This window comes from Cydia amplana, chromosome 15, assembly GCF_948474715.1.
Source record: "Cydia amplana chromosome 15, ilCydAmpl1.1, whole genome shotgun sequence".
Taxonomy (NCBI): Eukaryota; Metazoa; Arthropoda; class Insecta; order Lepidoptera; family Tortricidae; genus Cydia; species Cydia amplana.
This window is the reverse complement of record NC_086083.1, coordinates 4,713,864-4,730,221: the sequence shown is the minus strand read 5'-3', so window position 1 is coordinate 4,730,221 and position 16,358 is coordinate 4,713,864. Positions and strand designations below refer to the sequence as shown.

At 41.8% G+C, this 16,358-nt stretch overlaps 2 protein-coding genes across 2 annotated transcripts in view; both read left to right on the top strand.

The window, feature by feature from the left end:
* LOC134654495 (uncharacterized) overlaps positions 1-15,482 on the top strand; it is a 244,805-nt gene extending 229,323 nt beyond the window's left edge. The window contains exons 3-4 of the mRNA XM_063509939.1: positions 10,655-12,090; positions 12,801-15,482. Of these exons, the coding sequence (XP_063366009.1) occupies positions 10,662-12,090; positions 12,801-13,876 (2,505 nt within the window). The 5' untranslated portion in view covers positions 10,655-10,661 and the 3' untranslated portion in view covers positions 13,877-15,482. The remainder of the gene's footprint in view (positions 1-10,654; positions 12,091-12,800) is intronic.
* LOC134654787 (uncharacterized protein K02A2.6-like) lies at positions 657-4,357 on the top strand. Its single transcript, XM_063510257.1, has 4 exons — positions 657-669; positions 705-1,197; positions 1,501-1,727; positions 2,406-4,357. Exons 1-4 carry the CDS (start codon positions 657-659, stop codon positions 4,355-4,357), a joined length of 2,685 nt encoding a protein of 894 aa, XP_063366327.1.
* Positions 15,483-16,358: the final 876 nt, after the last annotated feature.

The following is a 16,358-nucleotide window of genomic DNA, read 5'->3' as shown; positions in this document are numbered from 1 at the left end:
CGACCTCCGGCCGCAGAACTACTTGGAATAAGGTTTATGACTATACGTCAGTTCGAATGTTACGTCAATGAATAAATGGTTAATGTCCTGGATGCTGTTCATCTTTATGTATATTCCTGCTGATATCCTAGAATACTACAGTGGCGACGAGGAAATAGTGAAATTCACGGAGATAAATTACCTACACAGTACGTACGCGTAACATTTTGGCCATATAATGTCAGTCGGCAAAGTAAGGGAATTCGATGTAAGCAACGGTCAATGGTCGTCATTTGTGGACAGGGTGGAAATGTATTTTCTTGCCAACGTTATTCCGGAAGACCGGAAACTACCCACCCTGATTGCTACGATGGGAGATGAAGCGTACGAGCTGCTTGTTAATTTAGCGAGCCCGAAGAAGCCATCTGATCTTACTTACGCACATGTAGTAAAGCTTATGCAACTACATCTCCAGCCGAAGCCGTCCGCATTAGCAGAGAGGTACCGTTTCCGCCAGAGACGTCAAAATGTCAATGAAAATGCCACTTCCTACGTGACGGAATTAAAAAAGTTGTCACGACATTGCGAATTCGGTGCAAATCTTAGCGATAATTTACGCGATCAGTTTATATGCGGATTACGGAATGACGTCATCAGGCAGCGCCTTTTTGCGGAGGATGACACAATCTCGTTCGCAGAAGCAGTGAAATTAGCATGTTCACTAGAGGCGGCAGAGAAAGATGCGGCAGCAGTGGACACGACAGCAGCGGCGAGCGCGGTGAACGCGCTGGAGGCAGCTGCGGGACGCGGACAGAGGGCGCGCACGGGCGGGCACGCTCGCGGCGCCGGCGCGGCGGCGGAGAAGGTGCGGGCGGAGAACTGCGCGGCTTGTGGAGCGCGCAACCACGGCTACGGCACCTGTCGCTTTAAGGACTTCGTGTGCAGCAAGTGTCAGCGCACCGGTCATCTACGTCGAGTGTGCCCGGAGTACGGCGCGCCTGGCGCGGAGAGTTACAACTCGGGTCCTCAACGTAGACGAGACCTAAAGAAGAAGGGGTTCAATTTCGGCGACTTCGATAGTGGGACCAGCACAGAAGAGGACGACGTCGAGGAGCGTTTGAACCACCTCGGTTTAGATAAATATCCACCGGTATGTTTACCAATATCTATTGACAATAAGATTATTGAGATGGAAGCCGACACGGGCACAGCTATTGCGTGCATTAATAGAGCCACTTATAATAAAAAGTTCTCGCATCTTCCAATAGAAGGGGATAGTATTTCTTTTCGATTTTACAACGGTTCTAAAATAAGGCCCATAGGGGTCATTAGACCCACAGTACGATTTTTGGATCGAGAGAAGAAGCTAGAACTTTTTATCTTCGAAGAGGGTACTACATCCTTAGTAGGGAGGCAGTGGTTAACTGAATTAAAGATAAGGTTGCCAGATTTTAGCGTAGACCAACACATTCACAACTGTCAAATTAAAATTGATAAGGAAATTTGTAATATACTCGACAGGTACAGTGAAGTGTTTAGCGGCGGGCTGGGGCGGTACTTGGGCGGCAAAGCGACACTGCGCGTACGCGAGGGCGCGACGCCGGTGTTCCGGCGCGCGCGGCCCATGCCCTACGCGCTGCGGGAGCGGGTCGACGCGGAGCTCGACGCCATGCTGCGGGAGAACATTATCGAGCCCGTCGATTGCTCCGAGTGGGCGTCGCCGCTGGTGCCGGTCAACAAGGCTGACGGTACGCTTAGAATCTGTGCGGATTATAAGGCAACATTAAATCCGGTACTGTTGGTAGACCGCTACCCCCTCCCTAGGATAGAGGATGTGCTTGTCGGGTTAAATGGTGCTCAGTATTTTTCCAAAATAGATCTGTCTCAGGCGTATAATCAGATTGAATTAGACGAGACGAAAATGTTCACTGTGATTAATACCCACAGGGGTCTGTTTAGATACAACCGACTAGTTTTTGGTTTATCATCCAGCGTAGGTATATTCCAGCGTATCATGACAAATTTATTTGGCAACATTCCTAATGTGCAGGTCTTTCTGGATGACGTAATTATAGGTGGGAAAAGCAAGTCGGAGCACTTACTGGCGCTTCACGCGGTTTTTAAACGTCTAGTGGAGAATGGTTTAAAACTAAAGAAAAGTAAATGTGTCTTTTTAGCTGATGAAGTCTCATATTTAGGTTATATCGTTTCTAAAAATGGAATTAAGGCGGATAAATCTAAAATAGAGGCCATTTTGAAAATTCAACGACCGGGAAACGTAAACGAGTTACGCTCCTTTTTGGGAATGGTCAATTTCTTTGCAAAGTTCGTAAGAAATTTTAGTTACCTGCTAGTTCCGTTGAATAATTTACTACGCAAGGGGGTCGAGTGGATTTGGGATGCCGATTGTGAGCGTTCATTTTCAGAAATCAAAACGGCTTTGACTAGCACGGATGTCCTAGCACACTACGACCCTAAAAAGGTTCTGATTGTGACTTGTGATGCTAGCGCTCGCGGCGTGGGCGGCGTGCTAGCGCAGCCTGGGCCGGTCGGGGAGCGCCCCGTGGCGTTTGCGTCACGCTCGCTCACATCTGCTGAAAAAAATTACTCGCAAATCCACCGTGAAGCTTTATCGATTATCTACTGCATGAAAAAATTCCATCAGTACCTTTATGGCAGGAAATTTGTCTTACGCACTGATCACAAGCCGCTTGTTTCCATCTTTGGACCTAACGCCGGGATCCCTACAATGACAGCGAGCAGGATGCAGCGCTGGGCAGTAATTTTGTCAGCCTATGACTATGAGATTGAGTACATCAAGACGAACGAAAACTGTGCCGACGGGCTCTCAAGGTTACCTCCCGGTGCAGATGCTCAAGCTAGCGCGGCTGAAGTAGTTCCAGAACAAACGTATTTACATTTTGTGCAAGATGCGCTCTTATTAGACTACAGTCAGCTTAAGCGGCTTACAGCAGAAGACAACATGTTGCAGAGGTTGCTGTCTTTTATCCGCGATGGTTGGCCAGAGACGTGTGAGGTCCTTGCGATGAGGCCATACTTTAACCGACAATCGGAATTGTATGAGGAGTTAGGTTGTGTAATGTGGGGCCATAGATTAGTCGTGCCGGAAAGCTGTCGTAAACAAATTTTAGATCTTATTCACGAGCCACACATGGGTGTAGTAAAGTCGAAAGCTATTGCGCGGAGTTACGTATGGTGGCCTGGAATCGACGAAGCTTTAGAGCGTAAGTGCCTCGCTTGCACAGTATGCGCTGTGCACGCGGACGACCCTCCTCGCGCTGCACCACGCCCCTGGGGATGCCCTGCGCGAGCTTGGTCCAGGCTTCATTTAGACTTCATGGGCCCTATAGCCGGAAAAACGTATTTAGTAGCCGTAGATGCGACGTCCAAGTGGCTAGAGGTATTTTCGGTCCCCAGTACGGCAGCAAAGTTTACTGTTAATAAACTTAGCGAGCTTTTCAGTAGGTTTGGGAACCCTAGACAAGTTGTGACTGATAACGGCCCTCCGTTTACTAGCAACGAGTTTGATAATTTTATCAAAAACGAGCGTGTTGAGCACATATTTACACCACCTTACCATCCTGCGTCTAATGGGGCCGCGGAGAATGCAGTAAAGACTTTAAAGAGGGTAATTAAAAAGGCTTTGACGGAATCCAAGGATGTTGACATGGCTTTACATACCTTCTTAAAACACTATAGGAATACTAACCATGCTAGTACTGGTGAAACTCCTGCCGCGATTTTGCAGAAAAGACACCTTCGTACAAAGTTAGATGCTCTTAAACCCGACTTAGTCTTGGAAGTCCTAAACGATTCGCCTAATAGTGAGAAGTCAGGAGTTCGGACCTTTTCTGTAGGTCAAGATATTTGGTTCCGCCAATACCTTAAGGGGGAGAAGTGGCTACCGGGTAAGGTAATTAGCTCTACTGGACCAAGCGACTACACGGTATCCGATATTACAACCGGCAAGCACATTCATAGGCACGTCGACCAGTTGAGGAGACGTGTAGGGATACAACCCGTAACCCGCTCAGATTCCGAGTGTGTCGCGTCGACGAGTAGGTCGCTAGCTATGCCCTTGCCTGACGGTACTCGCACGGGGTCGGTTCAGTCCGAAATCCCGTTTACGTCTACGCCGACAGATGAAACGGTTCCGCTTAGTCCGGCACCAGCCGCGTACACCACACCGACGGCAATCACACCATCGCCAGCTGTGCCGTCGCCGTCAACTTCTTCCGCTGTCGCCACATCGGCCAACGTGCCACAGACCTATTCCGTGTCTGACACCCCCGTACCGCCCGAACCTCGCCCAGTTCGTAAATGTCGACTTGATAAGGTTGTTTGTTATAAGGAGTAGTTAGTTCAGTTGTAGTTATCTAATTTGTTGTAGTATCCATTAGCTAGGCTATATGGAAATATCTATTATGTTGATAATCTATGGTGGAGGAACTGTAGTGTATGCGACCTCCGGCCGCAGAACTACTTGGAATAAGGTTTATGACTATACGTCAGTTCGAATGTTACGTCAATGAATAAATGGTTAATGTCCTGGATGCTGTTCATCTTTATGTATATTCCTGCTGATATCCTAGAATACTACAGTTATAACTACGCAACGGATTTTGATGCGGGTTTTTAGGGTTCCGTACCCAAAGGGTAAAAACGGGACCCTATTACTAAGACTCCGCTGTCCTTCCGTCCGTCCGTCCGTCCGTCCGTCTGTCACCAGGCTGTATCTCACGAACCGTGATAGCTAGACAGTTGAAATTTTCACAGATGATGTATTTCTGTTGCCGCTATAACAACGAATACTAAAAACAGAATAAAATAAAGATTTAAGTGGGGCTCCCATACAACAAACGTGATTTTTGACCGAAGTTAAGCAACGTCGGGCGGGGTCAGTACTTGGATGGGTGAACGTTTTTTTGCTTGTTTTTTTGCTTGTTTTGCTCTATTTTTTGTTGATGGTGCGGAACCCTCCGTGCGCGAGTCCGACTCGCACTTGGCCGTTTTTTTTAATAGATATGAGTGTAGAGAACGTGATTCAAGAGGAAGGTTTATGTATTATTTATTAACCCGTGCGAAGCCGGGGCGGGTCGTTAGTGATACGATAAAGCTTCCACAGTTCATTGGGTCACGTATGGAACGTTCAACATTCGTTCATTCAATAGATAAGTACAAAGCTCTATTCAGCAGCAGTATCATTGCATCATGCGAATGTCATTACTGGCCTCTTTTAGTTCATTTAGTTGGCATACTATGGTCTACGACTTGTTTGTCATCATCTTCCTCACGTTGTCCCGGCATTTTGCCACGGCTCATGGGAGCCAGGGGTCCGCTTGGCAACTAATCCCAGTAATTGGCGTGGGCACTAGTTTTTACGAAAGCGACTGCCATCTGACCTTCCAACCTAGAGGGTAAACTAGGCCCGTATTGGGATTAGTCCGGTTTCCTCACGATGTTTTCCTTCACCGAAAAGCGACTAGTAAATATCAAATGATATTTCGTACTTAAGTTCCGAAAAACTCATTGGTACGAGCCGGGGTTCGAACCCGCGACCTCCGCATTGCAAGGCGCACGCTCTAACCGCTAGGCCACCAGCGCGTCTACGACTTGTTTATATTCACATAAATTACATAGGTCACTAGATAAGTTTTTCAATAGACAAATATGAAACACAGAGGAGGCCTCATATATATGTACTTTTCAAAATATATTTCCATAGACATTATTTGGCGGGAAAACATTAACTAGGGATACTCAACTTTTATGACTAAAAGCGTAGTTTATCCACTTACAGCTTAGAACCTAATAAATTATCGTAAGATGCGAATAAAAGATAAAATACCAGGTGCTAGTAGGTATTATGTTGATTGGAACCGTCTAATATAGAAACCAATATCTATTCGACTAGTCAGCATTTTAAATTGAACTGAATACCAAAGCATCTTATGCATAAAATAACTTTTTTCAAATTGAACCACCTGATATCATCTGTAGAAAAACTACACTGGAACAAGTAGTATGTATAAAAAATTGGTATGCATCTTCTGTCTAATATTATTATTTACCTACTGTACTTTTCTTTTCTAATTTTTTATCTTTCGCAGAAGTAAGCATACCTATTAAAAATATATTAAAACTAGCATAAAGCAAGTTTCTAGTGACCCGTTTTATAGGTATATTTAAGAAGTACGAATCTCATGGAATTTTGTATTCAAAAGTAAAAAAGTATGTAAGGGCTAAGTTAAGCTTAGTTTTTAATTTTAATTTATAAATTGTCTATTTAAGTCAATGATTATGTTAACTTTGACCTAACATGGTTATTTACAATTACGTACATTATACATACATGCTTACATAAGACAAACTTAATATACGTAGGTGACTAGGTAGTATATATTTATTAATGCCTCCCCAAATGTTAGAAAAAATCCGCTGAAATGAAGTATTTGAAGAACTAATTTAGGCAAGGGACTAGCTGTCTCCGTATTTCATAATCAAATCCAGTTTTATCTTCGTTTGCGTTCCTTGTCTCTGCCACGTAATTTCAAATTCTCTCTGGAATATTTTTATTAAGCAGCTACTTAAGTTCGTTTGGGTTTCGAAGTGCTAAAGTAGAATAAGTATCACTTTGTCATGCCATGCAGAGTTAACTTGGTCCGACTCTATTCAGTATTATTTTTTATAAAAATTAAAATACACAACATTTCCAGTACTCATCATCATCTCCTAGCCGTTTTCGGCCACAGCGACTGCTTTCTACCGCTGAGAGCGTCGCTGGTGCGTAGGCTTGTGTCGGTCGCGAACGAAGAACTGTTAGGAATGAAATCCCGTGAAGGACCGAAAGGAACTAAATCTTTTTGCGCGCTCTTAATCGGTCTTTAGGTCCTTTAGTTCAATGGGATTGGAGAGCGCTAAACTGAGTAAAACGGAAAACTGACGGAACGAAACGGTTCAAAATGTCGCTAGCACAAGTGCGAACAAGACAAAGAACGACGTGACACGCCAAAGCGCGAAAAGTATGAAAGATAATCTAATATTTTTCTATATATTTTAATTATTTTTATTGAGTTAAGGTGTTTAATGTTTAATATCGACATAATCATATCATACAATTTGAATTTACCAAAGATTGGAAAAAAATCGAGTGTAAAACCGATTCCTAAACAAGTTCAACGACCGAACGGAACTAATAAAGGAACTAAAAGAGCGAACTAGTTCGTTTGACCGATTGACCGAGAGCGGAGCGCTCTCTGTACTGAACGAGCAGGCACAAGCCTACTGGTGCGCTCTCAGGTGACTGACATAGCCAATCTTTGCAGCAAATGTGCGGCCACATTCGCTGCAGGCCAGCACCCCTCCGACGTAATTATATGTGATGGTCACAGGTGGCCTTTAGCTCGTCACGCTTAGTGTCGAGTTCTGAGCGTCGCCTTCCTTCAAATTCACGCACAAATCCAGCCCTAGTAGCACGGTCGCATTTTTATCATTTATATATATATATATATTTTTATCATGCCTGTCACGTTCTAACAAGTATGTAAGTGCGAAAGTGACGGGCTTAGTGATAGTCGATAAAAATGGAACCGTGCTGAGCCCGCAGTACTAGTTAAATATAGAATGGTTACCTAAATTCGTAGGTATGAAACGACCAACCCTCGGCTCAGTACACTTTATTGCAAATGTAAGAGACACTTACCGGTAATCACACAGGTCCCAAAACACAATAAAAAGGGTCTATATCAAATAAATTTGGGCGTAACGGGTTAAGGATGAAGCGCCACGGTAATATAGGATGATGTCTTTCTTTAACGGTTATTCTTAGAACATTGCGCTCCTTGCTTTGTGGTGCAAGTGAGAAGAAATTTTGTGACACTTTTTCGTAGATTAAGTAGTGGAACTAGACTCCTTTTTGAAGGAGTGGCCTGACACAGCTTTGGAAAGATATCTGTGGAGAAATTGGGGGAGGCCTTTGCCCAGCAGTGGGACACGTAAGGCTCCAAATAATAATAATAAGTAGTATATTAAATACCAGGCAGTAAAGTAAGAAATGTCTCGACTTCGCCTCGGCCGACAATTACATACGTACATATTTTTCTCTTCGACGAAGCTGGAAAACAAAAATACAAATCTGCAATGATTGTTCTACATTTACATGTAGGTATACTAGCTTTTCCCCGCGACTTTGTCTGCGTGGAATTAGTTCCAACAATTAGAGTAAGTATAGCGCCTGGATAAAATCTATCGGGAATAATTTTGAGCATAATATGCTTAATCTGTCAGCTCCCAGCGGCTCATATTTGAGCCAGTACGCTTATGGGTGACGTCATATCGTGGGAAACGACAGGTTAATTGCTTACACCAATTAACAGGCAATTCATTAATTTTGTCTTTTCTACCCTTTTCACCTCCCTTAAGGCGTGAGTTCTGGGATAAAAACTATCCTATGTCCTTCCTTGGGAATCAAACTATCTCTATGCCTAAATCCATTCAGCGGTTCAAGCCTGAAGAGGTAACAAACCGACATACAGACAGACACTTTCGCATTTATAATATTAGTATGGATAAAGTATGGAAGTATGGGTCTCTTTTTGTTAAGCTATATCTGATAGCTAAAGTATCTACTTTTTGCGCTTGATACTCTAGTTTTGATGCTGACTGAACGATTGTCATTTCGGCTACAGCGACTGACTTGCACCGAGCACGTCAATAATTCCGCCAGTCAGTGCTCGCCGGCGCACTCACGGGTAAATTGTACCAGTTTATGTGCGGAATGTAATTACACGTGATAATTATCACACGTAATATACTGACGACGGATCTAGGACCCTTGAGCCGCCTTAGTTACTATTCTATTACGTCACACCGTATGTTTACACTGTGATACTGTTTTAACCAAACAATTTGCATTTTTAGGCTTCCGTATCCAAAGGGTAAAAACAGGACCCTTTTACTAAGACTCCACTGTCCGTCTGTCTGTCTGTCTGTCTGACTGACTGTCTGTCATGAACCGTGACAGACAGTCAGTCAGACAGATTGTATCTCATGAACCGTGATACTGATAGGTAGTCAGTTGAAATTTTCACACAATGATGTACATTTCTGTTGGCGCTACAACAAATAACAAATACTAAACAAGCACTAAATACTAAAAACAGATACAATACATATTTAAGTAGGCGAGTATAGTCATGCATCTGAGAACATGGATGACAGATGATAAAAGCACAGCCATCTGGACTTTAAGGTCGTTCGGAAGGCAAATATGCAGCTACAACACTGTTGCGACATTACTGCTGCGGCCATACAACGGCGCGGGCGCCGCCACTGTCGATTGCCTAGAAAAGACTTTGCTTTGGTCATTGCGCATTACTGCCTCGATTAGCACGTCCAATATATCACTCCTTTAGCTCACGTAACTGGCGGCCTAGCCAAGGTGACGATCGCTATCGCTTCGCCATCGAATCGCTTTCTGTCTCTCTATCACTCTTCTTTATTAGTGTGACAGTGAAAGTTGCGTTTCGTTCGCTACGGAGCGTTATTAGCGATTGGCATGTTGGCTACGGGGCCTGATTAGAAAAGATTAGTTCCAATATAAAGTGACGTCTTAATGCAAAGGAGTCGTAAAAAAACAATACTTAAATGAATAGTCAAAATCGTTTTAAAATCACTAATTAAAGTTCCTTCAACAACTGCAGCAGCAATTAAAATATTTTCGTGTCCAGAACTCGGAACGCCATATGCATTTACTGCTACCGTTTTAACTTCAAAAGCACTAAATCTATTAAAACTCTATATAAAATCTTGTTCTTTATGTAAATTGCTTAGTTTACTGTGGGCTATTACTATTGCGCGTTAAACAGTAAAGACTGCGGTATGCTTGAATGCTTTCTATTTTGGAACGGAACGGCCCTAATGGTTTTTATTGCCCTTTGAAGATGGCATGGAAAGTGAGGAAGGTCTGCCATAATAGACATTAAGTAAGAGAACATTAGACATTTCGTTGACAATAAAGTAAATAAGTTACATCATAGAGAAAAAAATACATAGATTGCTCACTCCATACATCAGTTTTAGTACCAAAAAGACTATTAGCATCTAGCATCGAGTAGCGGAACTACCAGTACTGCTAATTGACAATAGATGTAGCACCGACCGGAAAGTCTTATGCTGTTGAGATAAGACTTTCCGGTCGGTGCTACATCTATTGTCAAGTAGCAGTACTGATAGTTCCGCTACTCGATGCTAGATGTAGACACTGAAATTAATAGTCTAACTGATGTATGGAGTGAGCACTCTTGTCTTACTATATTTCTCTATGGTTACATTAACCTGATTCATGAATTAACTCTGTCTATTGTCGTAACGATTGAATATTGGCAGTTTGTAATTATTTAACTTTAGCAAATAAGCAATTATAACAGAACCACTATAGATTGGTTGGTGAAATTGTTGTACAGTGGTACCGATGAAGTTAGCTTAGTTAGGGGTTTATGTTTTTAATTTCTACGTATTAAGCATACCTACAACTACATCTCATTGCTAAACCTTCAACTTCAATATTTTCCCATAAACGGGCTCAGTTCAGCTTAATAAATTTATACTCAAACTTTTACTGGTAACATGCTTAATTATCGTTTTATTGTTACAGATTAAAAATGGAGTGTCTAAAAAAGCTGCTCATCTTCAGCGTCGTGGCCGCGGCCGCGGCAGACTTCACCGCCAACTGCCCCGAGAAGTGCAAGTGCGTGTGGGCCGGCGGCAACAAGCAGGCCGTCTGCTCCAACGCCGGCCTCCGCGACCTCCCCAAGACCCTCAGCACCGAAATACAGATTCTAGACCTCTCAAACAACCCCCTCTACGAAATCACCCGACGCGCCTTCGAAGAAGCCCAACTTAACAATCTAAAGAAACTCTTCCTCAGAGACTGCAAACTTCAAACCATTCACAAACATGGTCTCAGCGGTCTCGCTATCATGATTGAACTCGATCTATCAAAAAACAACCTCAAAGATCTACACTCTGATACTTTCAAAGAAACTGCCAAGATTAGATGGATACTGCTCAACGATAACCAACTTGAGACCCTCGACGATGGCTTATTCAATAATCTACCGTTTTTACAAAAGGTTGACCTGAGCAATAACAAGATTAAACATATCGGTGTGAAGACTTTCATGAATGTACCTAAGCTAAATAATCTAAAGCTGGATAATAACCTCCTTGAGTCGCTTAAAATCGATACCCTTAGCTCATTAACCGCGCTAACTAGTTTAGATGTTCATGATAACCCCTGGAAATGCGACTGTTACTTACAGCCTTTAAGAAATTGGGTAATAAGCAAGAATTTATACACAACTCCTGTGGCTTGCGCAGAACCTGCTAAAGTTCAAGGAAAGTTATGGAAAGAACTAGATACCAATGATTTCGCTTGTCGACCAAGCATCGTGTACCCCACCGCCAGCATGACCGTACAAACACATGACACAAATATTACACTATCCTGCCAAGTCAACGGCAATCCTTTACCAGATGTTAGTTGGGTTTTGAATTCTCAAATAATCGATGGCACTTACAAAATTCAGGGTGAATCGAAGTATTATCTGAGTAAGAGCAATGATGAAAACAGCAAATGGGTCAACTTGACCATCATATCTTCTGGCACGACTGACAGCGGTGAATATTTGTGTGTGGCTAGAAACCCTGGTGGCGTCGAAGAGAGAAGTGTCATGTTGGCAGTAGCTCACACCCCGCCCGGCGTTCCCGTGCCACCTGGTTTCGATAGTAACATGCTGCCAGTTTTGATTGGAGTATCTTGCACAGCTGCGATATTGCTGATCTTACTAGTTATTCTATGCTACTGCTGCTGCCGGCGACGGAGTTCTGACAAAAAAGCGGATACATCGAACGGAGAGGCGTTAATTGAAGGTTCGGTTATACCGGAGATGGAGAAGAGTTTGATCACTGCAGTGAATCCCGTGACGAAGCCTCCGCGGAGATACGATAACCCGCCTTCGATCATGAGTGGGGCGACCGAGATGTCGGAGTTGAATAAAACATTGCTGGACAATGATTCGAATGTATTCGGTAAGTTATTTTCTGAAATATATAAGTATAGTATTAATAACAGTTTTGTGTTATATTTTGTCTGCCGGCAATATTTTTCGATTTGAATATTATAGGTCATACTACGCAACTTTGACTATGGGCCAACACCGTAATCGCGAAAAAAGATTGGCTCTTCCATAGAAAAGTTCAACATCTGACTAGCCAAAATACCAAATGTATGAAACGGCCAATTTTTATTCTTGATTTCGGGGTTGGGTCCTCTAGTAAGTAAAAGTTGCTTGGTGTAATGTAACCTATAAAATATCCGCATCGCAAAATATTACCGGGAGAAAAATAAGCATTCTGTATTTTTTTAAATAAAAGTTAAACACTCTATAATTATTCCTAATCACAGTCTGCAAAGTTACATTTTCATATTCCTTTAAAGTACGTACTTAGGTAGTTTTGTGTTGATAAAGTTTCTACTTGGACATTAAGTACATAACTTAATTGATTTCACCGCGTTGTTAAGTCTGATAATTATAATTGCTACATTTAATTTATTATACTTTTATCATGGGCTATAAACGGCCCAATTACGGTTCTCGTGCCACTTTATGTGCCTGGAAACTTACTAGGTCACTAATTATTTTCCTTTACCTACTCACTATTCATGCCCGACTTCATTACTCGCAGTAAATTAATTGAATGAGTTTCTATGTTTTGAATGCACATTTCTATTGTTTCAGCGCACACTGACGACGAAAAGCGGTCACTCGACTTTGATCACCAGCCAAAAAGGTCACAGGACGCCCTCAACGTTGAATATGGAAGAACCGCTTATCCCCCGGACTTATTATCGTTCCCTGCACGAGCCGCGCAAATCTCACCAGCGGCCAGCAACGCTTCCACTGTTCCAGACACCACCCGACTGCCACCGCAACTGAACCCAGTCAGTCCCATCCATTCACCCATCTACGGAATGACCAATCAAAACCTCTTCAGAACGCTACCATATTCCCGCTCTCAATCTCCTTTCACGGCACCTATCACGCCACCAGTTGTAACGCCGAGACAGGGCTACGTAACTATCCCAAGACGACCGAGAGTTCCAAGTTGGTCTAGTACTGCTAGCACACAAATTTTACCAAGCGCTGAGGCTCAAGAACCGCTATACGACAATTTGGGATTGAGGACTACGGCCAACGGAAGCTCAGTGCTGTCTTTAAATAAGACTGGCTTAGAACCGACCTTTTCTCCGATGAGGAATCGACCATTGCCGGCCACACCTACGGCATACCCACCCCATCAGCCCCACCAAGTATATTATGCTCCTATAGAAGAACAAGAACCGGCGCCGTCTCCTGTACCACAATACAATCCTCGTAATAGCGTCGCGTCTCAGATGTCTAACATGCTCTCGTCTCCCGGTCCTCAGGAACCTATGAGTCCAAGAATGAGTTGGGCTGCAAAGAATACTTCGACACCTCAACCTGAGCCGAGAAAGACCTTGTACAACGAAAACAGAAATTCAGACTCTCAATCTCAAGTGTCAGATACCAGCACGTTGAGTCGCAAGAAACCTGAAACTGGATCCTTAAGACGTCCGAGGGCTGATGCGGAGGAAGTGTCATCGCCTTCAAAGGAAGATCCGAGGAAGAGAGAGAACGAGAGCAATGTGTCTATGAACCAAACAGGAACGTTGGGCAGAAGTGGTAAGATCCCACCGCGTCCACCACCGAAACCGAAGAAAAAGCCGGCGGCAGAGGCTAACCCCACCGAACCCTTGTTCGAAGACGAAGGAGAGGATGGCACGGAAGTGTAGTTGTAGTGCGTTTAAGACTAAGTGTACTACCAAAGTGCCAATGAGCTTTTAGTGATTTAAAGTGTTATCAGTGACTCGATGATGTGCAAACGGATTATTAAAATTTGTTCGCGGTGCTCGTGTAAATAAACTCTGTACTAGATTTTTTTACAATTGCGTACAATCCAAATTTTATGGACCATTTTAATTAAGGCTCTATCCTGTAGTGATTTAATATAATGCAAGTCGTGAGTTGTACACCGTATGTTACATATTTTAAGTATTTATTATTTGTGGTACATAATGGTAGCTAATTATAAATTCGCTTGCCAGGTTTGCAATGTCTCTTCATCCATTTTCAAGACTGATTATTCTAAATTGGAGTCTGTTGTGTTGACATTCCTTTACCAGCATTCGATAGTGTTTCCATTCCGTAGCTTTACAGTTCATAGTTTGCTAGCATGGTTTGATTAACCCTAGATAGTATTTGGAAGACTGAATTGTTAGACACTTTTTATCTATTGATGACGTCAATAGTAAGTTCAAAGTGTGATTAATCGGCATAATAAACTGTAGTATTTACTGACACTCACAAAATAACTGTCTCAATTAAAATCCAATTATATCGTAACTAATATCTTTAAATATACCTTTAACATTATTTTGTGATTGTGAGCTCTAAAAACTTCTTCTTTTACTAAAATAATTAACTTCGGTATTTCTAAGTTAATACCATTTTAGTTTCCACATTTTTTTGGTATATCCCGGTTAAACAGGTTTCTATCATTATCGACATAATAACTAGTTATTTGTATTCCTTGTAAATTGTCAAACACGTTTTTACAATGTAACTCCTCCGACGTTTGTTGGTTTGAACGTCAGTGTTCATGTTACCAATGCCTTTTACGATGTAATATTGGCATGCATGATAATATTTGTTATATACTCAACATTTTACTTCTTTACCTAAACATTTTGTTGTATGGTCGCTAATAAGTGCACATGCGCTACATGGTTCCTAAGATATTTTGTGTTAAAACTTGATCGCTCGGAATTTGTATTGATCCTGTTCAAATATTTATGGCACTAGCAATATGACAGACAATATGAACTACGTCTATCATTTCACGATGATTTTGTATCTTTTATTTTTTAATTATTTACTGGGCGGTCAAGGAGGTAAATATAGTTGTAAGTTAATGAGTTGCGTTAACTTGTAAATTTTCAGTTATTACTGGTGCTTTTTTTGTACGTGCTTTATACGTAGCAATTCTTTATCTTTTTTTATTATTTACAAGTACTTGACAAGTTGACAATTCCATTTTACTTGCACATCGAAAATTGTGAACTTTTATTTTTTACAACATGATTTAGACGGCTTACCGGGGATGATTTAGATTGTCTAGACACGTCAGTACATGGCCTAAAATAACTTTATTGACCATTATACCTGTCGAAATGTACTCGTGTTTGTCAATGTAAAAATTCCACTCAGTTTTTGAGTTACTGCTATGTACAATGTACGATATTTTTACAATGTTTACTGTAGACATCCAGTTTTATATAGTTGTAAGTGCTGTACATAAAACATTATTATTAAAACTGATTAAATCTATATTTCAGTAAATACTTGTATTATTTACTGTCATTACTGTCAACAACACAACATTAATAGAAAGTACCTAAGTGAGTCTAGTTCTCAAGATACTAATCATAAGTACACAAGTACTCCAGTGGAATTAAAATGTATCACTTTGTATGTACACTCAAAAGCAAGAAAATCGCCCGTTTTATTGTTCTTTAGTGTATAAACGTTTATTAGCAGTTACCTTGGAGACAAAACAGGCGAGGCGACACAGGAGACAGAGATAGGTAACTAAGACAATGAAAAACTGCTAGTTAGTCACAAGGAGCAATTAGTAACGAAAACATATACGGCCGAGCTAAATATTTAATTAAATAGGAAGCACGGCATCAAGAACTTATTGTTATTCGAGACACAAAAAAATAGAAGTGCTCATGTTATAATAATATATACTCCGCCTGGTACTCTCTTCCGACCACGTGACTGACACAAGCCTACGTCATCATGCGACAGCGCTATATAATAATATGCAATAGCGCTATATAAAGTGGCAATGTTATTGTGACGTAGGCTTGTGTCACTCTGAGAAGAGAAGACTATGTTTTATTAGACTAAAGAAGTGCTCATGTTTATTCCCGAATAATTTATTTCATTCAGATAAAGAACAAAGAAAATCGTGACATCGTGTTGGGCTTAAAATCCTGAAATAGAACTGTAACGAAATCAAAGCAGTGTCACTTAAAACCAAGTCTTTATGCATAAACAGAGACGTGAATAATAAAGACTGGTAAATAACCTCCACAGAAAACTTTGTGGTTTAAGTTTAATATAGGTACATGACGATATGCATATCCATTATAGTAAGTTTACCTATTTAGATAGGGGTCCCTTTGTTTCCCTTAAACTTTTAAGTCATAA